This window comes from Gymnogyps californianus, chromosome 13, assembly GCF_018139145.2.
Source record: "Gymnogyps californianus isolate 813 chromosome 13, ASM1813914v2, whole genome shotgun sequence".
Taxonomy (NCBI): domain Eukaryota; kingdom Metazoa; phylum Chordata; class Aves; order Accipitriformes; family Cathartidae; genus Gymnogyps; species Gymnogyps californianus.
In genome coordinates this window covers 11,122,634-11,145,938 of record NC_059483.1, presented here as the reverse complement: position 1 = coordinate 11,145,938, position 23,305 = coordinate 11,122,634, and the positions used below count along the sequence as shown (strand labels likewise).

Here is a 23,305-nt window from a genome sequence, read left to right as displayed (position 1 = left end):
CAGCAGCCTCCACATGCCGTGGCCCTGCCCCGTTGGCAGCGGCTCCTCTGCCCGGGGCTGCCCGTCCCAGTCCCGGGGCTGTGGTCCCGCTCTGCTCCCTGCACCCAGCTCGGCCCCGCTCCAGGCCTTACCCAGTGCCTGGGTCCAGCCCTGCCAGGGCCCCCGCGAGCCCCTGGCCTGTTGCTTCCCGGGATGCTGGGGGCCCTGTCCTGCCCGGGGCCCTGCAAACAGCCCCCGGCTACTCGCACTGAGATGCAGCCAGCGCTGAGGACTTTATTGCATTGCAAGGGCTGCAGCGACCCAAGCCCCCGCAGCCGGGACCTGGGGGAGCCCACAAGCGCTGGTCTGGCCAGCAGAGCCGCAGCCGCCCGTGCCGGGGAGGGTGCCGGGGGTGTCAGTACCGGCTCTTGGGTGCTGCGTGTGTGCGCGATTGAGGCTGGGTCGTGCTCAGAGGCTGCCGGGCTCAGCGCTGCCCCGGGCAGCTGCCGCCGGCTCCCCGCGGGCCATCACCGCGGGCCAGCGAGGTGCAGCCAGGGGACAGGGCCAGGACGCCGGGGTGGGCACAGGAGTGCCCGGGTCCCCCCTGGCCACGCCGTGTGGCAGGGAGAGCCTTGCTGTCACCAGTGGAGATAAAGCACCGTATGGGGATGGGGAGGGAAGGTGTTTGGCAACAGCCCGTGGCCGGCTTGGGGAGGGGGCTGGCAGGGGGGTCCTTCTGCGCCCGCCCGGGGGGGTTTGCATGTTCAGCTGCTCCCACTTACCAGGGCTTACATTCAGCGGCGGCGCAAGTCGGGTGTCCCAGCGGCCGGCGGCAGCGAGGCCCCTGCAGTCCCCGTGCTGGGGAGGCAGCGAGCGGCAGCCTGCAGCCCCGGCAATGCACCAGGAAACACCACATCCTGGGGCCGGGCTCCCGGGGCGGGGGGCGAGGGGGCACGAGTCACTTTACCCTGTTTAGAGAATATGAATTTACACATAAAAGTAGGATTTGGGCCCCGTTCCGGCTGCCGGGTCCCCTGGCCATGGAGACAGGATCACGGAGCTGTACAAAATGGGAGCAGGGAGGGGGCTGGGACCCAGAGCAGCCGGCGCGGGGCATCACTGGGCGCGCGTTCGGGTGGGAGGCGGCGGATCAGGAGTCCTGGGGATGTAGAAATCTGTTAAAAACTCTGAGACTGTTTTTTCCTTGAAACAAAACCGCAGTTGGATGCTGTTCTCGAACGAAGCGGGTTTGGGGCATCCTCCCCCGGCGGCGGCCCGCGGGCAGCAGGGGGTGCGGAGCTGGCGGGGTGCGTGGGATGGCGGTGCCGGCGTGGACATGGAGGTGGCCGTGGACGCGGCGGGCGGCTGGCACGTCCCCGGCGCGGGCGGCGGGGCCCGAGGGGCGGCGCGGGACGCTGCATGGCCGCTGGCAGCAGACGAAGGGCAGGACAGGGAGGGAGCGCCCAGGCTGCCGGCCGCGGGAAGAGGGTCCTGCTGCGGGTGCTCGGCCTTATATCCTCTGCGGGGAGAGCACAGCGGGTCGGGGCTGGTGTTGGGCAGGCCTCACTGCGCCATCGTGCCACCAGCACGTGCCATGCACATGCCTGTCCCCAGCCCTGCTGCCCCCCTTCCCCATTGCCCCCTTGTCCGCAGTGCCCCCAGCCCCACTGCCCCGCACAGCCAGGGTCCCCCCATCCCATCCCACACGGGGCCACCCAGCACAGTCACATCCCGACACGCCGCACGGTCAGGGCTAGGGGACGGGACAGCGACACTCAGGACTTACCGCAGTGCCGACAAAATCTGTGGAAACAGAAGAGAGGGCGTCAGGCAGGGCAGGGGCTCAGCAGCCTGCTCCCACCCTGCCCGGCCTGCCTCGCTTTGCAGGTGGCAGTTAAGCCCGCGGGACCCTCTCCCAGCTGCAGGCTGCCAGAGGGGCCGAGCCCCCCGGGCTATTCCCACCCGGGATCCCCCCCAGGGCTGTGGCACGGGGCCCCGGGACCCCCGGCAGCGCGGCGCTCACCTTTGCTCTCTGTCTTGAGCTCCTCGTGCAGCAGGTCGTTCTGCCGGTTGCCGAGGACAAAGGCCAGGAAGGAAAGGATGAGGGCGTTGAGGATACCGATGATGGCCAGGATGTAAGCCCAGCGCACGGAGCAGTCTCCCAGGGAGTACTTCCCCGTCTTCTCCCCGCACATGTCCCGTATGGTCTCTGCATCCCAGCCGTCGGGAAAGATCATGCAGCCCAGCACCAGGCAGAGCGCTGCAAGGGGGAGAGGAGGGGGAAGCATCAGAGGGGACACAGAGGTGGCAGCGCCGGGCGCTGAGCCCCCCGGTGAGTGCATGAGTGCAGCCCGCGCCTGGCAGGGAGCCCATCTTGGCCCCACGACAGCCAGGCGGCACGGCAGGTGACAGCCACCGCTGCCCCGGCAGCCCCAGGGGACTGCGTTTGCACATGGCTGCCCCAAACCTGGCCCACACACAAATGGGGACTTCAGAGTCTTGGTTTCTTCGAGCACCAACCACAGGATCAGTGGTTCCCATGGGCTTTCCTCATCACCGCAGGCTCCCTGCATGTGGGCAGGAGCCACCGGCATGCTGCGGGCAGGGATGCTGCCTGCCAAGAGGGTCATCGTCCCCAGGAGCCCCAACACCCGACCGCCTCGCAGCCTGCAAGCACCGCTCCCAGCGGGGTCGTTGCTCAGCGTGCCTCTGTCCCACACACTCCGTGCCGAGCAGGGAGACGTCAGGAAGCACCAGGACAAACAGGAAGGGAAATGCCGAGACAAAGCCCGTGACTGTCAAGGCAAGGAGGCGACGTTTTTTTCTAACTACAGCAAGTACAACAGCTCCTTGCCCCATATCAGCTGGGAAGGCTAAAAATATTAATGTTGTTGGAGAGCGGCTGGGGCACCCTGCGAGTATTTTTGTCCTGGGTTAGGGAAGAACCGAGAGGCTTGTGCCCACACAAGTAACAAGGCACCTCCCCATCCCGTATTGCTGGAGGGACAGCAAACACCCTGCCGGGCACGAGTGCTGCCGCAGCGGCAGCCCCGGGGGACAGGCAGCCGGTGGTCTGGCTGGCAAGCGAGCGCAGGGCTGGCGCAGGGCATCGCACCGGGACTCGGCACGGCCCTCGCGTCCCGATGATCTGCGCTGACTGCTCTCTCCAGGAAAGGGCAGGGACGCCGAGGTGAGTCACCCTCGGCAGCCCAGGCACCGGCACATATTACCACCCGCCAGCTGCTGCCGGGTCTCTGCCTCCTCCGTCCACATTACAAACCTGCTTGGTAAAAGCAGCTTGGCAGACAGAGGCGAGCTCTGCAAGCTGATTTACCACCGTACACAGCCCCGGTGCCACCCCGGAACCGCATGACTGCACAGTGCGGTGCATGCACAAAGAGCCGACAAGCCGGCATCTCTTGCACATCGTCACCGGGGACTCCCAGCCAAGCACGGCCACGTCTGGGGGAGCTCCCTGCCCGCTGGGACCGGGCCAACCTAAAACCATCCCCTCTGGAAGGAAACGTATAATCGGCACCGATGCTGGGCACTGCACGGTAAATGGTGAGGAGCAACCTGGCCTGCCTGCTAACCTTCGAGCTAGATGGCATTTAAGTGAGCCGAGGGCCTGAATTAAAGGTGAGGAGGAGCGGCAGACCTATGCCAGGGACTCTTCCCGGGAAAGCAGAGATGCCAAGAGGATTTTAGGACCCACTGAGCTCCCGGTGCAGTGCAGCTGTGAAAAAAGCTAAGGTGCTCTGTGGCCATCCCTGCTGAGGGGGTGGTTTTGCCCCCGCAGTGCTGGTCAGGCTGACATGACCCAGCCTGGAAATGGGCACGGCTGTAACAGCTCTGCCGAAATCGGTGAGGAGGAGAAAAGAGCCGCAAGTGCGTGGTGAGGCCAGAGGAAAGCATGGCAAGCGGCAAGGTGAGCGCCCCAGCTGCCTGGGTGGGCAGCAGCCCTCAGCGACAGCCTGTCAGCCCAGAGGAGAAGAACAAGGCTGCGCTCCAGGGTGGCAGAAGGCGGCAAATGTAAGTAAAAAAAAATCAGGCGCCAATTTTACCTGCACCAGCAAGGGCTTGTGCAGGCTCCCAGCTTTTGTGCACAGCCTTTGGTCGGTCCTTCACAGGAGCAGAACAGCAGCCCCTGGGTCTTTCCTTGGACTCTGCAAGCATCATCCCCTGCATTTCTGAGCATTTTTTTGGGCTCCGGGTGGATCCAGCTGCCTGAGTAAAGCAGGAGCTTGCCGAGAGCTCGCCGCTCTGCAAACACCACAGGTGCATGTGTGAGGGTCTCCCAGGACATCAGCAGGTCCCAAACATGGCAGAGCGGGGCAGTGACGCAGGAGGCAGTGAATTAACCTGTTGGAGGGCTACAGCACTCGTGGAGGACACGAGAGGCAGAGTTTAAGGCAAAAGCAGAGAGCAGCTCAAAAAGGTACAGGAAAAACGCACAGCATGTGAGCCACCGGTGCAGCAGGTTGTCACAACACAGCCACGGGGGACAGGCAGTGATGGCCACTGCCAGGACCACAGGGGCTGGCTCTAGCCTGCCTCTGCCTGCCCTGGTCCCCGTGTGCCCGCTCTGCACTGGCACCAGGGCAGGGGGAGCCTGTGCCCTGGCCCCCAGAGCAGCTCCAGGAGCTCTGCCCGAGATCTCACAGCCCCCGTTTGCCAGAGAGAATTAAACTACAAATTTACTACCAAGGCAAAGGAGCGTGCCCGAGTCACCGCATGTACCCGAATGCCTCTGCCTGAGGGCGATCAGCCTCTTCCCACGAGTCCCTTGCTGCTCTGCAGCTCCCCGAGAAGCGGCCGTGGTGGGGCCATGCCACCAAAGGCAGATCCTCTCCCAGCAAAGAGCAGCACGGTGCTCTCCTCTTCCCGTCTGTCCTACATGTTCCCAGCAGCAAGACAAGTCCTCTGCTCTGTCACAAGCAATTCCCTTTTCTGCGTGTCCCCAGGCCGCCCAATGCCCTGGAAACACCTTCCCGTGCCTGCAGCAAGGAGTGACACTGAAGTGCAGAGCAAGAACCAGGAGGGGATCCCCACGCGGTCGACAGGCCTCGGCGCTGCCCTTTTCAACAAGCCCCTTGCAGCAGGTCTGCGGGGCGCGAGGACGGGGCTCTGTCTGCCCGTCCCTCTGCCCACAGCACCGTTCTGCCAGCACCTGCCTCCAAACGCCCCAAGGTCCCTTGCAGACCTGCAGGAAAATCTTGGTTTTTGTTTAAAACAGCCTATTTTGACGCCTTGCAACCACATGAAAAACACCAAGTGATGACTCCTACAAGAGATGCTATTAAAGAGGAAAAAAATAACCCAACTCCTGTCCATTTGCTTTTAATTCCCGTTCTTCTGAGGGTGCTGATCCCCACTGCCAGTGGCACTGAGGACAGCCGGCTGCTTCGTCACAGCCCACAGCTGCCATCCCTCCCCAAGGCCCTGGGCTCCAACTCCCTCTTCCAGAGTTTTCCCAGTTGGAAAGATGGATTTGAGACTGGGCCTTTCAGTGATCACCGGGGCAGGGTGTATGCAGAGGGAGGACGAACCGGCTGCAGTTTGCAGGGCCACCCGCGGGATTCTGCTGGGGCTGCGGCTCTGGCTCCGGGGAAACCGGCATTTCTCGGCTTGGTTTTGCAGCTGGTTCGTGGCTTCCCACTCCTTGGTGCTCCCTTGTCAGGGTCCCCTAGAAATGAAACGGGCATCTCAAGGGCTTTTGATATCCTTGCAAAAGAAATTAATTGAAGGGAATTCAATGTTATGACTCAGGCTGCAACACTGGAGCAAGATTTTAGCAGAGAGGTCAGGAGGCTCCGCCTGGCAGGATAACATCCCTTGGTAGAAGGTGCATTTAGCTAATTTGGACCATCTGAGTAACCTGCGTGTTTGCCGAGTACCACGGTTATCCCAGCGCCGCTCCAGTCCCATGCAGTTGTGCCTGAAGGATTCATATCTGATTTTTTAATCACTTTTGTTGTCTAGTTTAATCTGCAGGTTTGGGTGAAGACTGGCTTTTACTTCTCTCACCCGCCGTGGGTGGAAGGGGCTAAGGACATGTCCTGCAGCTGAGAGACGTGACCTCCCCCCGAGCACGGGCACGCAGAGCATCACACTGCCACAGGACACACAAGGGATGGAAAACCAGAAAATGCGGGGCTAACTGGGGGAAAACCAGCAACTGCTGGGTCCCAAAGGGGCTTGTTAAACCTGGCTTGGGGACAGCGAGGCGTTTGGCCCCATGGGCAGCGGCTCGCCCTCCCTCAGGTTCAGCGAGCTGGCTGTCCCCTGCCCTCATGCACATCACTCCCATCTTCACCATGGACACGCCTCTCTGCTGGGGGTATTTCGGTGACCCCCCCGGCCCCTCACATCTACCTTGCGCCAAAGGGGAGGAAGCTCTGGGTGCCATATCCTGCACTGTGCCTACGGCCGCTCGCCGCGACGCTGTGCCATCGGCACATCGGGGGGCCCCGCTGGAGATCCCCAACGTGGTGCCCCTGGGCACTGCACACCAGCCCCAAACCCGCAGGGGAACAGGGGCTGTGCTGTGACTTTGGGGTCTGGAGCGGCTGCTTCTCATGAGGAAACCTCCTGAGAGCTGAGTGCCAAAAGGAAAGGGGAAAAACACAGCCCCCGCTCTCCTAAAAATAGAAATCCCTCAAAAAGAAATGAAAATTAAAGGCAGCGTGCTTGGGACGGCTAGCACCGGCCATTTACACAGACAGGAGCTCCCTTACGGCATTTTGCTCCACGGGCTGTTTCTGAGCCAAAAAATCAGCAGGATTCAGAATAGAGTTACGAGTTCGTATGAATCAGAACTGACAGGTACTTTATCTGGAACAAGAGTTAAGGGATGTAAGCTCCAGGACACGAGCGGCTCCGAAACGCCCGGCTCAGCCCCTCCCTGCGGGTCCGCAGGCACATCAACAGCTACTACGGGGGGGTTACGCTGCCTTCCAAAGCCGGGGGCTGGCTGCTGCGGAGCACAAGGCGCTGGACGGACACGAGGTCTGCACTGCGTCGCTGCTCCTGTCCCCGCTGCACGACAGGACTGGCAGGAGAAGGAGAGGGGAAATCTTCAAGAAAGCTTTTTTGGGGGCCAGAAGCCGGTAATTCAGCAAATGCAAAGTTTTTTTGCAGTCTGTGGGTAAGTCCAAGCCGGAGCAGGGGCAAGGGGAGGAGATCATTGCAATGTTAAACCCTACGGTCTGGTCCAAACGGAGCAGGGGTGGAGACTGTAATGCAAATACCTTTAAATTGTTGTAACCCATGATTTGAGTTGCATGTTACAGGAATTACTACAGCAGGAACCACCCAAACCAGTGGAGGACAAGCCTTACAAGAAGCAGTGCAAGTGCAGCAGTGATCCGACCAGAGCTGGCTTTGGTGCCCCGTAACTCCACGCAACACACCACCTCTCCTGTCCTGAGTGACCACCATAAGAGATGGAGCCCAAAGTCATGGACTAAATGAACTCAATGGACATTTTGTGGACATTTGTAGACATTTATGGACATTTTACAGACATTTCACAGGGGTGGTCCATAGACTAGGGGAATGATATCTGTGTATTATATCAAAGGATGGGAAGGGTGGTGGTGGCTAACGAGGATGTATTGGATAGTGTGGGCCCTGAGCATGACGTAAATGGTATGGAATAAGCGGTGGAGAATGTGCTGGTTTTGCTTGGGGTAGGGTTAATTTTCTTCATAGTAGCTGGTATGGGGCTACGTTTTGGATTTGTGCTGGAAACAGTGTTGATAATGCAGGGATGTTTTAGTTCTTGCTGAGCAGTGCTTACACAGAGTCAAGGCCTTTTCTGCCTCTCACCCCACCCCACCAGCGAGTAGGCTGGGGGTGCACGAGAAGTTGGGAGGGGACACAGCCGGGACAGCTGACCCCAACTGCCCAAAGGGATATTCCATACCATAGGACATCATGCTCAGCGTATAAAGCTGGGGGAAGAAGAAGGAAGGCAGGGACGTTCGAAGTGATGGCGTTTGTCTTCCCAAGTAACCGTTAGGCGTGATGGAGCCCTGCTTTCCTGGAGATGGCTGAACACCTGCCTGCCGATGGGAAGTGGTGAATGAATTCCTTGTTTTGCTTTGCTTGCATGCACGGCTTTTGCTTTACCTATTAAACTGTCTTTATCTCAACCCACGGGTTTTCTCACTTTTACTGTTCTGATTCTCTCCCCCATCCCACTGGGGGGGGGAGTGAGCGAGCAGCTGTGTGGTGCTTAGTTGCCAGGTGGGGTTAAACCATGACAGATGTCTTCTTTTTGCTGCAAGATCTGCAGGTGGAAGCGGTTCACCTGGAAGATCATATATTGGCGATATTTCTGCCTTGGGCAGAGAAAGGGCTTGAGGCTACTTCATCCTCATTCCCAGCAGCTGTCCCAGCTACACTCCTAGCTGGTTTGGAGCAGTGGTATCCGTCTCTAATTTTTTCATTAAGAATTTCAATGAATGACTTTTATATCCATGAAAACAATTTTTTTGAAACCTCAAACTCTCTCCGAGAGGAGCTGGCTTTCCAGCAAGTCCCAGTCGGGAAGACAAGCCCGTCCTGACGTTGGCTCAGCAGAGCCACCGCATCACCACCAGCACCAGGGAGTGTTTCGGGGCTGCGGCGTTCGCTCGGGCCAGACCCTGCTCTCCCTTAAGGCCGCAGCCACACCACCGCACCTCGCAGCTCAGCCGTGCTCAGCCCGGCAGTTGGCAACAGGCTTCCTAACCACTCCTCTCCACGGATGTGCCGAAACGAAGCCGTGCAGCTGCGCCGTGTGAGGGGTCCCAACTCAGCTGGTGGCAAATGCAGCTCACGTGCAGAAGATGAAGCCGCTGATCGAGGCTCTGCCTCTGCTCCTGGTTCACGTGCTGGTGGATGGGAAGGGCCCATCCGAGGTGTGAGTGTAGCTCTGAAGAGGGTCTCCCAAAGGCGAAAAGGGCTGAGACGGATATGTATTATCACATTCTCCATCAGGCAAGGTGCCTGGACACGGCACAATTAACTCCAAAGTGCCACTGATAAAGACAAACCCCAGCCCCACGGCCAATGACACAGCCCTGGGTGGAAAGGCACCCTAGCGTCATGCTTGTGCCTGGCCTAAGGGAGCTGGAAGGTCTCACCACACTGACTGCTGGACTTGAAGTGCAGGGAAACACCTTCAAACGTGGCCAGTCACTTCCTCCGTGCAAGAGGGACTGTGTGCTCAGCTGGCTGCCTCTTTTGACCCTCAGTAGACCGTAAGTACAAAACCGAAGCCCCCTGAAAACAGAGCCCTGGACCTGCTTGGAGTGACTGTCCTCACAGGAGGCAGGTGGGTGCAGTGCCACGCAGAGGCAGCTGGGGTCTCTCACTCCGGTGTTAGTGCCAGACACCAGGACAACTTTGTTCAAAGCTCAGGGTTAACTCATGGGGTGACTGCGTCTTACATTACAGCAGAGAATTAGGGATCAGAAGAAATGCTCAGGCTCCTGGGCAGCCTCCTCAGTGCGTGGTGGTGGTGGTGGTGCATTCCTGTGCTCTGGTCTCCAGCAGATGACTGCTATGTGGTCGCCGGAATGGAGGCATCCACAAAATCAGCCCAGCTGCCTTCATCTCACTCCTGTACCTGCCCTCCATGGAGGGTGGATGAGAGGGATCACCCACGCAGCCCATTTCTCTTCAAGCAAGCATCATCCCGTGGGACTTTCTGAAGGAGCTCCTCCACTAATTTTGAGGACTGGGGTGGCATCAGGGTGGTGTCAGTCGTACAGTTGTTGATGTGCTCATGTTAAAGGCCCATTTCTGGTTTTATAACAGAAGGATTTAGCAAAATCTCCAGTTTTGCGTTACTGGGATTTTGAACAGGGCAGATGGCTACGTTTCTATTTGCGATAAAGCAGAGTCTTTCCTCTTAATTAGATCCAGTTTCCTCCTAGGGGGGCAGTGGCTTTTGAGCTGGAGCTTTCTGTGAAACTCTAATTAAACCCTTCCTTGATTGTCGTCCACTAATTAGACATTGACAATTTAAACTTTTTTTTTTTCTGAAAGAGATACTGAATTCCTGATCCTCCTCCTCTCCTCCTCCCCCACCTTCCTGCTCTTGATTTTTCTCCTCTGAAGAGCCCGTTCTTGCCCTCGCTCAGCAGCCCTGTATTCTGCACCGGCCATCCCACAGGGACAGGGTGGACCCACCTCTGCCCCATCTCTCTGCCTTTCACCTTGTTTCTCTGGTTTTCACCAGTGAGACCATGAAACTTTGGGCCTCGCTGTTGCTTTTGCTGTAGTGGTGCAAGTCCTCCTTCAGCTAAAACCTCACCGAGGCAGGAGGAATGCCTTTTCCTTCTCTGCCCCTCCAAGCCCTCTGCTCTGGCACAACCCTCCGACCTCCCAGGCGGGTGAATCTCCAAAGCTTGCCATCACACTGTGCCGGAGCCTGCATCAGGCCACATCCCTGCCCTACCCATGCAATTTGGCCCATGGTGTCCACACATTGGGTAACAGCAGCTCCTTCTCCCTGCGTGAGGTAACACAGCCACCTGCAGCTGCCTCTGACAAGCCCAGGGAAGTTCAGCCCTGCCCGGCCCCCCTTAGACAAGGCTCCCTCTTGCCAGGACACATCACCCCACCACCTCTGCGTCCTGGCCCTCCCTGATGGTGACACCAGCCTCTCCTGCAGGACAGAAGCTCTCTCATGCTGCCCCATCTCAGGGCAGGGTGGATGGCCAGTCTCTGTTAATGCCACCTTGGACTTTCCCCAACACAGAAAGGCCGCTTAGCCGTGCTGGTTTGGGAGAGCTCCGAGCCAAGCCTGGGCCGGCTGGGGCCAGGAGAGCTGGCCCATGGCCCCAGCAAGCCACACACTCGGGGTTCTCACAAGTGCAGTTGTGAGCAACGCAAGTGTAGCCACAAGGTGCAAAGCGTGAGCAGGTACAAGCCCCAGGGCAGGGCGAGGAGTATCCAGAGGTGACAGCAGCAGGGTGCTGCTGTGGCCACCCAAGCCTGAGCCAGGGCAGGATAGGAGACACCGGGGAGGAAGCCCGGGGCTACCTTCAGTGCAGTGCCCTCCGCCACGCAGCTCCCTGCCCAGCAGCAGCAGCGTCCGGGTGCTCCAAGCCACTTGATTAAGCTGCTGACAATCAGTAGGATTTGGGCTCTGAGCTTGCCTTAAACCAGTAAATCTTCAGGACAGGGAAAATTAAAGATGAAGGAATTTCCCCATAAGCCAAGGCAGCACCAGGTCTGGCTGTGGTCCTAATCTGGGTGAGGAGAGGTCAGGCTTTCCAGCCCAAGCCAGCTGCAAGGGAGAGAGCCGGGCTAGCTGCAAGCCCCTAGCATGGGGAGGCTGTATCCTCCCACATCAATGACTGGGGCCCTTCTCCCGGGGGGGGCAGACTGGGGTACTTTCATTAGGAATATGGGGTGCTCTGGGTCCTTCTGGTGGAAGCTCTGGGTCTATTCACACTTTGTATGCAGTGGGGAGTAACACAAGGTCTTTCCACATGTGGTAAAACTGGAGAAAGAAGGAAGCGAAGGGTCCCACTACCGGGGGAAGCTCAGCATCTCTTCTCAGAGTCTTTCTCCCAAAAGGACAGACCCTCTGTGAGGACAGCTTGGAGGTCTGCGCACAAGGGGATACTTGGGATCCTTATTAATATACACATCAGTTCCCCTTCTGAGGAAAAGTTTGGGTTACTGTACAGTGTGCCTTTGAGGAGTGAGTCTACGAGGGTGTTGGGGTACATCTATGGTGGGGTTTCTTTTGTGGAGGGAGCTAAGGAGGATCTACAGACAGGGCCACTTTTGGGGGAATGACTGGGCTTGAGCCTGTGGTCACTTCTGAGGAGACACCAGGGTAAATGTATGGTGTTCCTCTGTGGGAAGCACTGTACTCAGGGTCTGTTTATACGGAGAGCTGTGGAAGGTCTGTCCCCACAGCCCTTTCATGATGCTGGAGGGGGGCCTGGGTACAACATCTCTTTAAGGGGGAGCTGGAGGGTCTGTCTGTGCATAGATGCTTTTACAGGGCTGGGGGGCCCATGCATGGGCTCCTGCCAGTGATGGGGTCCCTTCAGGGGCTGGGGGTTCCCCTGAAGTGGGTATCCCCTGGGGGCGAGCTTGCTTAGGGATGCCCTTGGGGCTGGGTAGACAGGGAGACTAGTCCCTGATGTGGGGTGCTCCGGGGGGGTCTGGGTCCCCAGGGGGGTGGTCCCAGGTCCAGGGTGTCCTAGGGCATCCTTGCGGCTGATCCTGGACTCTGTGGGACTTATTGTAGGGTGTCCCAAAGCTGGTCCCTGACTGGAGTGTACTGGAGTGCCCCAAGGCTGGTCCCTGGCCCAGGGTGTCCTGGGGTGCTCCAAGGCCAGTGCCTGGCCCAGCTGTCCTGGGGTGCTCCAGGCTGTCCAGGTGCCCCAGGGCTGGTGCCTGTTCTGGGGTCCCCTGAGGTGGGTCCCTGATCCAGCTTTCCTGCTGTGTCCCAGGGAGCTCTGTGGTTCCCTGGGGTCAGATCTTGCCTGGGGAGCCCCGGGTGCCAGCACCCAGAACAGGTGCCCATTCCTGGTACTCTGTCAGTGCTAGTGCCTGGCCTGGGTGTCCCAGGAAGCCCTGGAGTGCCCTGGGGACGGTTCTTGGGTGGGATGCCCCACGGCCCTGCAGTGCTTGTACCCAGCCCAGCTTCCTTGAGCAACCCTGGTGTTCCCTGAAGCCAACCTCTGCCCGCGGAGCCCCAGGTGCCAGTGCCCAGAGCCGGCACTTGTTCCTGGTGCTCTGTCAGCGTCCCAGGAAGCCCTGGGGTGTCCTGGGGCCAGTTCCTGGCTGGGATGTCCTATGGATCCACAGTACTTGTACCCAGCCCAGCTTTCTCGGGCAACCCTGGCGTTCCTTGTGGCCAGGAGCCCTGATACCAGTGCCTGGGGAGCCCTGGGTACCAGTGCCCCGAGCTGGTGCCTGTTCCTGGTACTCTGTCAGTGCTAGTGCCTGGCCGCGGTGTCCCAGGAAGCCCTGGGGCTGGTTCCTGGAACCATGGCCCCGCAGTGCTTGGACCCAGCCCAGCTTCCTTGAGCAACCTTGGTGTTCCCTGTGGCCAGGGGCCCCGCTACCAACGCCTGGGGCTCCCGGGGTTCCAGCACCCGCTGCCCGCGCTTGGCGCTGCTGTCCCGGCGAACCTCGCATCTCCCACGCCCATCACCCGCTCCAATGCCCGGAGAAGGCCCGTCGGGGGCCGATGCCCGTCGGGGACCGGTGCCGGTGGGTACCTGCCAGCAGCTGCATCCAGGCGCAGATCTTGTAGACGGTGGCGGTGTTGCAGAAGAAGAAGAGGGCGAAGCAGGTGATGCAGCCCAGCGTCAGCACCATGGAGAGCAGCACGAAGAAGGCCGCCGCCTGGAAGGCGCCCGAGGGGATGGTGCTGAAGTCGGTGAAGGAGCCGCGGCACGACAGCTCCCGGCCCGCCAGCCCGCTGCCCACGCAGTAGTGGAACAGCCCGAAGTAACCGGGCTTGGGCGTGTTGACGCTGTCGCCCACCCAGTAGGGCTGGATGAAGACCACCACGTTGATGATGGCGAAGCAGATGGTGAAGATGGCCCAGAGCACGCCGATGGCGCGCGAGTTCCGCACGTAGTTGTCATGGTAGAGCTTGGAGGCTTCCTGCGAGGGCAGCATCCTGCCGGCCGCCGCGCTGCCGGAGGGGGCGGGGGGGGGGGGGGGGGAGGGGGGGAAGGGGGCCCGCGACGGCGGGGAGCCCGCCCGGGCTTGGGGGGGGGGGGGGGGGGGGTGTCGCGGCCTAGGCGCGCCCGCGGGCTGCCGGCCCCTGCGCCACCCGCGCCGCCATCTTGGCTGCCGCCTCTGCGCCCCGCGCGCGCCCCCGCCGCGCGCACGGGCGCGCGCCCCCCGCCACTGCGGAGCGGAGCCGAGCCGAGCCGAGCCCGCCGCGCGCGCCCCGCGGGGATCGGGCCGCTTCGGTCTCCTTCGGCTCCGCCCGCCGAGGGTTCGGCCGGGTTCGGATCGCCTCGCGACGGGCTCGGCGACGCTCGGAGCGAGGCTCGGCGGGGTTCGGCCCGCTCCCCGGCGGCTCGGCTCGGTTCGGAACGCGCTCGGCAGCTTTCGGCTCGGTTCGGGCCACCTCGGCAAGGTTCGGAGCGGGACGGTGAGGTGGGGCTGAGGTGGCGGCGGGCCCGCTCCGGTAACCCGGCCCACCGGAGCCGTTCCCCGGCCCGCCCCCGCCCGGTGGCGGCTGCTCAGCCCCGCCGTGCCGTGCCGCGCAGGGCCCGGGCACGGGACAGTGTCTGGGCACGGCCCCGACCAGTGTCGGCAGGTACACGCGTGGGCGTGTCCGGCCGAAGCGGGCCCGCAGGAAGGGCGTTCATCCTCCCGGCCCCTCCGCGACCCCGGGGGAGACCTGCGGGTTGGCGGAGGAGCCCTCCAGGCGGGCAGCAGGCCTTCCCGACCCGCTCGGTGGGGCCGGAGCGAGTAAGTTGCCGCCGATGCGGCTGCACAGGCACTGGGAGCAGCAGGGCCCGGTCCAGCACCTCTCGTGTGCCCTGGCGGCGCGGGGCCGGCGCACACGGGCGTGCCCGGGCAGGTGTCGCGGGCTGCCGGCCTGAGGTACGTGTGCGCCGGCAGGTGCCGGCAAAATCCTCCCCCCTCGCCCCGGCAGCCTCACGCTGGCCCCGAAACACCAGCAGAGACCAGACCGCCTCGGGCCAGTTTTCTTCTCAAGGCAGCTAAGATGCACCGCGTTAGCTGCAGCTGTCGCTGAACTCAGCTTTCATGAACGGCTCCAGAGGCCCCGTTCTCTTCCAAGTCCTGTCAAGGCTCGCAGCCGATTTGCAAATCAGACGCATGCAGATGAAAACAACTTTTGCGTTCCCCTGCAAGAGCAAAGGAGCTGTCTGTCTGCCGCGTGCCTCCGGCGGTGTAACGGCGGTGCCTGTTAACCCCGGTACAAACAGTACGAGCTGCCCCTGTGCCTGCGCGACGGCGCTGGCACCGTCCCCGCTCCCATCCCGGCCACACGAGCCGCTGCCGCTCCCAAGCGCACACGGCCGTGCTGCGGGGCCCGTGCTACCGTTCACCTCGCCGCTGCCACTGCGACTGGCTTTGTGTGTACGGTCACACCCCAGAGGGGCTTCTTTAATTAACACCCGCTTCGGGATTCTGTATGAAGAGCAGCGCCGCGGCCGGAGCCGCTCAGCGGTGCCCGCCAGCGTTTGCCCCCGTCTCTCTGAGGGCCTAAACGTGGTTTATGCAAAGCCTCGGCGTCCCCCAGCTCGCTGCAGCTCCGGTGCTGGGGAGCACAGCCTGCCCCACGCCGGCGGTGCCTTGGCCGTGCCCAGCCCTTGCGCCGGGCCCCGCTCCTCCCGCCGCACCGCTGCCGCGCCAGGCCCCGCTTCGGGCTCGCACCGAGAGCCAGGCGGCTCCTCACCCGCTGGGGGCTCAGCGGGAGCCGTTCGCTGCGCGGCGGGGGAGGGGAGAGCCGGGGGGGTCCGGAGCCGGGGTTCGGTAGCCCCGGAGAAGAGCCGGGCGCAGCGAGAGGGAGCGCGTCGCATACCGATGACGCTGGCGGGCGGGCGGAAGGGGCGTGGCGTGTGCGCGGTGGTGATTGGCCGGCCGGGCGGAAGTGGCGGCGGCGGGCGGAAGCGGCGGGCGGGGTGGGGGCATGGGCCGGCGGCGGTGAGCGGCGCGGGGATGGCGGCGGCCCGCGGCTGCCCCCCGGCGGGCTCCGGGGACCGTGCCCTGGCCGAGCTGCTGCTGGAGTTCTCCCGGGCACAGTACCGCGCCAAGGATGGCGGCGGCGCCGCCGCTAAGGTGAGGGGGCCGGGACTGGGGGGGCCGGAGACCGGTGGCGGTGCGGCGGGCGCGCGCTGACTGGCGGCTGTGCGCAGGTGGAGCGGATCGAGCGGCGGTGCCTGGAGCTCTTCGGCCGCGACTACCGCTACAGCGTGATCTCCAACGCGCACGGCGAGGTCTGCGCCCACTACCCGCGGCACATCGTCCTCCTGGAGCGCGACGCCGGCCGCGACCCGTAAGGCCCCCGGTCCCCCGACTCCCGGCCCCCCACCCCGTCCCGCACGGTTGACAGCCGGCGGAGGTGGCTTCGCGTTTTGCTCCGGGGAGCTTCCGCGCCTGCCGGCAGCCGCTGCCGCTCCGGGGCTCCCGCCGGCCGGGGAAAGCCCCGCCAGGCTGCGCTGCGGCTAATTATAGCCGGCGGTGTCAGCCGCTGGGTACGCCGCTCCCGGGGCACCCCTCGCTGCCTGCCAGGGCTGCGCTTCGCTGCAGAGCTCCCGTGGGGCTCCTCCGAGCTCCCCGAGTCTCTTGGGCTTCCTTGCTGAATGCTGAGCTAAGCCTGTAACTTGAGGGGTGCGAAGGAAACGAGGTGCTCCGGGGCAGCGCCAGCTCCGCTGCATGCTGTCCTCGAGTAGACCTGAGCACAGCGTTGGATCCTAATGGTTGCTGTGCTGCAGTTTGTCCAGAGGCTCAAAGAGCTCGTGGCTGGGAGCAGGACTGTGCGATGCTCTCCCTGTCTCGGTGAAGTGCCTGTGGTCTTGCTGGAAGGCCTCTGATTAGAGAAATTTTAGTCTGGAAAGCATCTCGGGGCGGGGGGTGCTGATAGGGGCTGGACAGACGAGACAATCTCGACAGAAATAGTCTGCCCCCACCATGGTACGTGGGTCAGGGGGCGCTGAGGTTTAGTGAGTTAACGGGAAAGGCTTGCTTGCAGTTTAGTGCAAGTCTAAGCCAACCCGTTTCTGGACTTCGACCCACAAGCTCAGAATCCCATTGGTCTCGCTTCTGGCTGAGCGTTAGCTGCTCCCTGCAGCTCTAATGATAGCCTCTCATTTTTTATTTTCTGTTCCAACAAAACGTAATCCAATTTTGCAGTCTTAACTGTGTCCATGACAAGAGTAACACGTTCAAAAGGACGGTGGTCACCGAGTTCCCCTCATATGTCCAGCTGCTTTGCCTGAGGAAGGCAAACCGTCAGCTGCCGCGCTGGCACGTGGGCCGGGTGCTGTAGGAGGGGGTCTTTGGAAAACAGCCACAACTGACTGTCAGGTGGGAGAATTTCTGCTTAACGGTTAGATCAGATTAGAAGAGATTAAAGTCCTTGCTGCAAAAAAAGGGAAACTGAATTCTGAAGCTGTAAATGTAACTAGGAGTGTCTTTAGAGAAGAGAAACCGAATGCTTCTGCTTTTCCTGTTCTTGCAAGAGGAAAGGATGCTTAATTTTTCTGATGAGTATTCAAAACAAGTCTACTTATGCTCAGTGCCCCGTTTTCTTCCAAGACTTTTGCAAGCTAGCAGTGGCAATTAACATTTCAAATACTGATTCTTTCCAAGTCTTGATTTGCTGTCTGTCATGGTTTAACCCCAGCTAGCAACTAAGCACCATGCAGCTGCTCCCTCACTCCTCCCTGCTCCCAGTGGGATGGGGAGGAGAATCAGAAAAAAAAGGTAAAACTCATGGATTGAGATAAGAACGGTTTAGTAACTAAAATAAAACATAATAACAGTAATAATAAAATATAATAATTGTAATGAAAAGGAATATAACAAAAAGAGGGAGAAATAAAACCCAAGAAAACACAAGTGATGCACAATGCAATTGCTCACCACCCGCTGACCGATGCCTGACCAGCGATCCGTCCCTCCTGGCCAACTGCCCCCAGTTTATATACTGGGCATGACGTTCCATGGCATGGAATATCCCTTTGGCTAGTTCAGGTCAGCTGTCCTGGCCATGCTCCCTCCCAGCTTCTTGCACACCTGCTTGCTGGCAGAGCATGGGAGACTGAAAAGCCTTAACTTAGGATAAGCGCTACTTAGCAACAACTAAAACATCAGTGTGTTATCAGCATCATTCTCACACTAAATCCAAAACACAGCACTGTACCAGCTACTAAGAAGAGAGTTAACTCTGTCCCAGCTGAAACCAGGACACTGTCGCAGAGAGTCATGGAAACACACTACCCTTCATCATCCCTCTCCTCCTGATTTCTGGGTGATAATCTCGTAAAAGCCGCTAAGTAATTTTTAGACAAGTCCGGGTTTTATTTTCATCATTGTATTCTATGGAATAATTACGAAATAGAGACTGTTGCACTTCTTGTGTTACAGAACGCAAGAACCTCTTCCAGTGAACGGGACACTCCCTCTAGGACCGAGTGTCTTTGGCTGCCTTTCATCTTTGTAATGTTCTTAATCAGCTGGTAAGATCTCCTTGAAGCATGCAGGATGCTTCACACCTCTGAGAATACCAAGGTTTTTTGGAACCAGTTCTCACTTATGCGAACTCTGCGCTGCCCCGTCGATTCTGCTGGTACAGCTGCTTCTGAAGCTGTGTGGGGAACCAGCAAAAAATGGATATTTTTAACCCAGATCAGTTTCCTGATCCTGTTCATTCTGTGGCTGGGCAGCTGGGGGAAGAAAGGATGTTGCTTCATCAAAGTTTGCTAACAGTACTCTGAAATCCAGGCAGGTGCAGGAGGTAGCAGGAGGAATTTGGTGTGTGGTTTTGGCCTGTGTGCCCCTTGGTCAGGTGCTGCTCCTGAGGAGCCACAGAGAGTAGCAGAGCGCGTCTGACAGCCAGGAGCGCCTTCCCTGCGCTTGGAAATCTCTGATGTCCCCCCAGAAGGAGCGGGCAGACGCTGCAGGCAATGGAAACGGAGGGATGCGCTCAGTTCTTTAGTCGCTGTCTTAGATTTACTGTGACTGTGCTTAATGAAAATGTCCAGATCTCAGACACAGGTTTCATCTGACGATCCTGTTATGTGTCTGCGCTGCAAACAAATGTGATGACAGTTGCACGTAATCTAACAATGTGAGAGGAACGCTTTGGTTCCAGTGCTGTTATGGCTACCCAAAGAGAAGCATCTCTGCTTCAGGCCTGTCTAAAATATACAGTTGCCAAAATGTTTGCTTGCCCTTATAGGAGATGTTTCCTTTGCATTTAAAAAGATTAATTCAGGTTTGGGGTCTGATTTTGGGGGGAGGGTGGGCAGGGAATTAGTACAGAGGTAGGGTTGCCCAGCAGTATCTTCTGGAAAACAGAGTTCTGAAGAATGCCCCCCCCAAACAGCCAAAAGTCAAAAAAAAAAAAGAGTTAAGATACATGTCATTCCTTCCACCTCATTCTCTACCTTGTGCCAAGCAGCCTTGATGATGTTCTTTCACACTGCTGTTGAAGAGTGCTCTGTTTTCTGAACCTTTTTCAGTAGATTTTACTCCTACCTATGCTGCATTTAATCACTTGTCCCTGTAAGAGCATTGCACCTATTCTTCAGAGCAGCCGTTCCCCTTACTACAGGAGTCTTGGTACAACTATGTTTACTTACCATGTTTATCTCTAGCTTTACTGACGATGGTTCTCGAGACGAGAAGATCCGAGAGCCCTATTTGTAGCACAGCCGTGACGGATAGCAGAGCGGATCTCTCCGATGCGCGTGCAGGCTTCCCAGGGAGCAGGCACGGGAGCCTGGGAGAGGGGCCCATCCTTCCACGTCCCCAGTGGGGCGCTGGGCTTCCCGCTCGCCCCATCTCCCAGGTCCCTGCCGAGCTGCTCGGACTCGTTCCCCAGTGCTGCGATGCCTCTCTGGGGAAGCGCTGTTAGTGTGCTGAGAGGTGAAACCTGTTGTCTTGTCTCAGCTCCTGGGGAGGTGCTTCTCTTATAATTTCTGATCTTCCAGGCATTTGATTTTTGCTGAATCCCATCTTCTGGACTTAGAAGCAGTGCCACAGAGCTATCCTGGTAACACTGTATTAAAGTTCTTGTTTCCCTCTGTATTTGCTTTTGCAAAGGAAACATAAAGACAGCTGGAACAGAGTGCAGGATGTGTCTCTTAATTGCGTGCATTCATTTAAAAACAACCCCATAACCAAATCTGTACATCAGAATCTCTCAAAGTTTCAAAGTAGTTTGGTATTGGGAATTATACATGAAGGCATCTCTTCTCAAACTGCTCACAGGCCATTCCTGCGGTGTGTGTTATTCACGTGCTCTCTGAGGAAGGAAGCAGATTGCGAAGCGGAGCTCTTGGCTGCTTGCAGTGACAGCGATGAGCGGAGTTTGGGTTGCGTTGATCAAGCACATGCTTCTCTTGCCTGCACACAATCTCACATACTCCTGTGTAAAGTATATCGTGTTAGCATTTTCCTGTCTTTGCACTTAGCACCCTCGCATCCACAACGTTTAAAGAAGATTAGCTTGGGTTCTTGTGCTTTAAATTGTGGTATATGTCAAAGCTCTTTGGAGCTGGACAGCCAAAGTAGTTGTGTATGTAGGGAAATGTGAAAAATCTTAAGCCTCCACTATGAATTCTGAGAATTGAATCCTTTTTAAAAAAAAAAGTAGGATTTGAAGGTCTTGTTTGCTGTTTCCCTGCTTCCACTAGCACCACCTTGTATAATCTTTTCCATAAACAGATCAATTTCCATGTTAATAATAGATTAATTTTTTTAATCCTTCCCAGAATGGCAGCTGCAGGTAGGTTGCTCCACACTCTCACTGGTTCTGAAGCTTAGCAACTTTCTTTTAACTTCCAGCATAAAGTTATTAATTTGTTCTTAGGCCAGCATTGTCCTTCACCTTTGAGTTCTTCTCCCCCTCCATTGTAAGTTCTCTCCTTCACGCTAATGCATATATTGTTGTGTCCTCACTTCATCTTCATCTGCTCTGCCAATTAATCCGTGGTGGTTTCTCTTGTGGCATAGACTGTCCCCTGGCCATCCTAATCATCTTGCTGTGCCTTTTCAGGCATGGGTAGGTCACTAGAATCAGATGCCTTATCTCAGCTGAGATCTTGTGCCCTGCACAGTAATGCTGGTACTTCTCCATCCCCCTGGAGAGTTTCCCGTGATCGTATTTGTCCCTTTTTTCAGACTTACCATGTTGATAATGTATGAGCATCCAGAGATCAACCAGTTCACCTAGGCTCTTCTGCTGAGCTCCACTGCTGGAAAGGGCTAATTGGAAATTCTAGTTAATCATCTCTAAGTGCATGGCCATTCAGTTTTCTATGTCCAGACTTCATCTGGTTTCTATTATGTCAGTCTGGATGCTTCTCCAATTCCTTGTGGAAACTCTAGTCCTCCGTGCATTGACGGTTCCTCCTGAAGGTCTGTGTAGTTTGGAAGTCAGTTTGGATTCCTATCAAACGTAGACTGGTACTTGGACAAATTGCAGCAATTTTAACTTGTTTCCAAAATTTCTCCAACTTGGAACACATTTCTGTTTTAACTTTAACCAGAAAACCAAACAAAATTTAGTTATGCAGATGCAGTTGACATTAATCTAACTACCCTGCTCAACCCACTAGCTGATTTACAGAAAGTTATCTAATTACCTGGCAACACAAATGCTCAAGTGACCAGAACTAAGGTTCATTGAGTGTTCAAGCTTTGATTCTCTATTTTATTTATTTTTCCTTGCAAAATTATCACTCTGATAGTGAATGCACTCTGCTGGTAGTGCTGAGCTTCTTTTTGATGGAAAGGTGGTGGGGAGGAAAGCGGAACATATATTTTTGTAGACACTGGCTTACTCTGGTAGTCCTTCATTAGTAATCCACGTTAGTCTATAGCAGACCATTCTGACGGTACTCATATTGCCAGCTCCTGAAGATGCTTGCTGTCATGTACTGTGCAGGTGTCTTTCAAAATAAAGAAAAGGAGACAGAAAAGCGTCCGTACATGTTGTATAGCCGCGGAAGCAATTCTTAAAGAAGTGTCCTCTTGCTTGCTAACTTCAGAGCTGGCTTCTAGGCGAAAGGGATGGGGATTACAGCCCAGGGTGCCTGTAGCAACTTCACTGAAAGACGTGTGAGAAGATGCTCTGTGTACTGAACCAAATCTCTGTCCACTAGGTTTGAGAGCACTGTGCAGGTTGGCAAACTGCAGGACCTTATCAACCGAAGTAAGATGGCGAGGTGTAGAGGACGATTTGTTTGCCCAGTCATTCTGTACAAGGGAAAGGTAAAGCTTCATGGGTTACCTGTCTTAACTTAGAAAATGACCTTTCTCCCTGCCGTTTGACCTGTGCAGCCACGTCTTCAGTTGGTTGTCATCTTTCCGAATGCTGTAAAAATCTGTTCTTAGGTACAAGCAGGCAGCCTGTAGTAGTAGGTAGCATTTGCTGTCTAGGCTGCATAAGTCATCTGTGGGGACTTCAGGCTATTTTACCCCACCATGTCATGAGCATTGCACCAAAGAGTTAACGTTTTCTCCGTATGTATGTCCCTTCTGAAGGACCAAAGATATTTGGTCTTTGAGAGGGGAAAGACAACTATTGTCACTTTCTGCCCCTTACTCTTCCCAGTGGTGAGCTCCCTTTGAATAACTTTTCTCTCTAAAGAGAAGTTTCCCTTGTCTGTTCCCTGGGGAGGCAAGATTGCATAAATGGTCTTATGAATGTGTGGGCTTGTCTGCAAGGGGATCTGTAAGAAAGTGAAATTAGATTCATTTTTATGTGGATTACTTAAACTGTATTGAAGCCCTGTAGGAGTAGTCTCATTTAGAATTTAAGTAGCTTAATTCAGTTTTCTTAGTTCCATTTAGAAACACTGTATGAATAGCAAAATCATACCTGTGACAATTTTAATCTAGCTTGACTGAAGCCATCATGGGCTGAACCTGCTGACCTTTTTCTGCAGGAGTGAACTGCCTGGAGTCATACTGGGACCATCCATAATCTTATCCACGGGAATGTGGAAATAAGGCTCAAGGAGGGTATTAACAGAGTGTGGACGTTGCTAACTTGGCAGGAATTGACTGTATTAGTGAATTGGAGAACTGGAGATGAAAATGTGGTTTAAAAACTAGCTACAGATAAGGCACTGGGGAGTTTGATGTGTTTGGAGAACTCGATCTGGACCAGGGTCGCAGGGGAGACCGCTGAGAGGCGGTAGCTGTAGGTACCAACCATTTCTATGTAACATGACAGCAAATAGGCCAGAGACCTGATAAGGGAAAGACTCCTGGAGCACGCGTGGTTAATAACAAAATCTTCCTCCAGCATATTTGCAGATCAGCGACGCTGGCTGGCTGGGGAGAGCTCTATGGGCGCACTGGCTACAACTATATCTTCTCAGGTGAGTGAGAAGCCGTTTGTCGCTGTCTGCCTGGTAAGGCTGGTCCGTGCTGGGACACTGACCTACACACGAGAGCAAGCTCTTCCTGAGAGCCGATGCAGAGCTCTAGCATCAGGCATCTGCTTGTATCAGGCATAATAGAGGAAAGACTGAAATCTCGTGTCCATTTCCAAGCATCATACTGCAGGACAGAGTGCCATAGCTCATAAGAAGCAGTGACAAAAGAACTTGAGGCTGAAGAGTGAGTTATGGGAAGC

The 23,305-nt window shown here is 57.2% G+C and overlaps 2 protein-coding genes across 2 annotated transcripts in view; one reads left to right on the top strand and one right to left on the bottom strand.

The window, feature by feature from the left end:
* Positions 1-1,329: 1,329 nt before the first annotated feature.
* On the bottom strand, positions 1,330-13,638 carry LHFPL4 (LHFPL tetraspan subfamily member 4). The gene is made up of 4 exons (XM_050905014.1): positions 13,221-13,638; positions 2,003-2,239; positions 1,766-1,782; positions 1,330-1,498 (listed from the first exon to the last, which is right to left on the bottom strand). The coding sequence occupies exons 1-4, from the start codon at positions 13,624-13,626 to the stop codon at positions 1,490-1,492; spliced, it is 669 nt and encodes a 222-aa protein (XP_050760971.1). The 5' UTR covers positions 13,627-13,638; the 3' UTR covers positions 1,330-1,489.
* A 1,878-nt stretch (positions 13,639-15,516) lies between these two features.
* MTMR14 (myotubularin related protein 14) overlaps positions 15,517-23,305 on the top strand; it is a 15,594-nt gene continuing 7,805 nt past the window's right edge. The window contains exons 1-4 of the mRNA XM_050904878.1: positions 15,517-15,771; positions 15,849-15,988; positions 21,825-21,933; positions 22,973-23,048. Coding sequence (XP_050760835.1) covers positions 15,517-15,771; positions 15,849-15,988; positions 21,825-21,933; positions 22,973-23,048 — 580 coding nt within the window. The remainder of the gene's footprint in view (positions 15,772-15,848; positions 15,989-21,824; positions 21,934-22,972; positions 23,049-23,305) is intronic.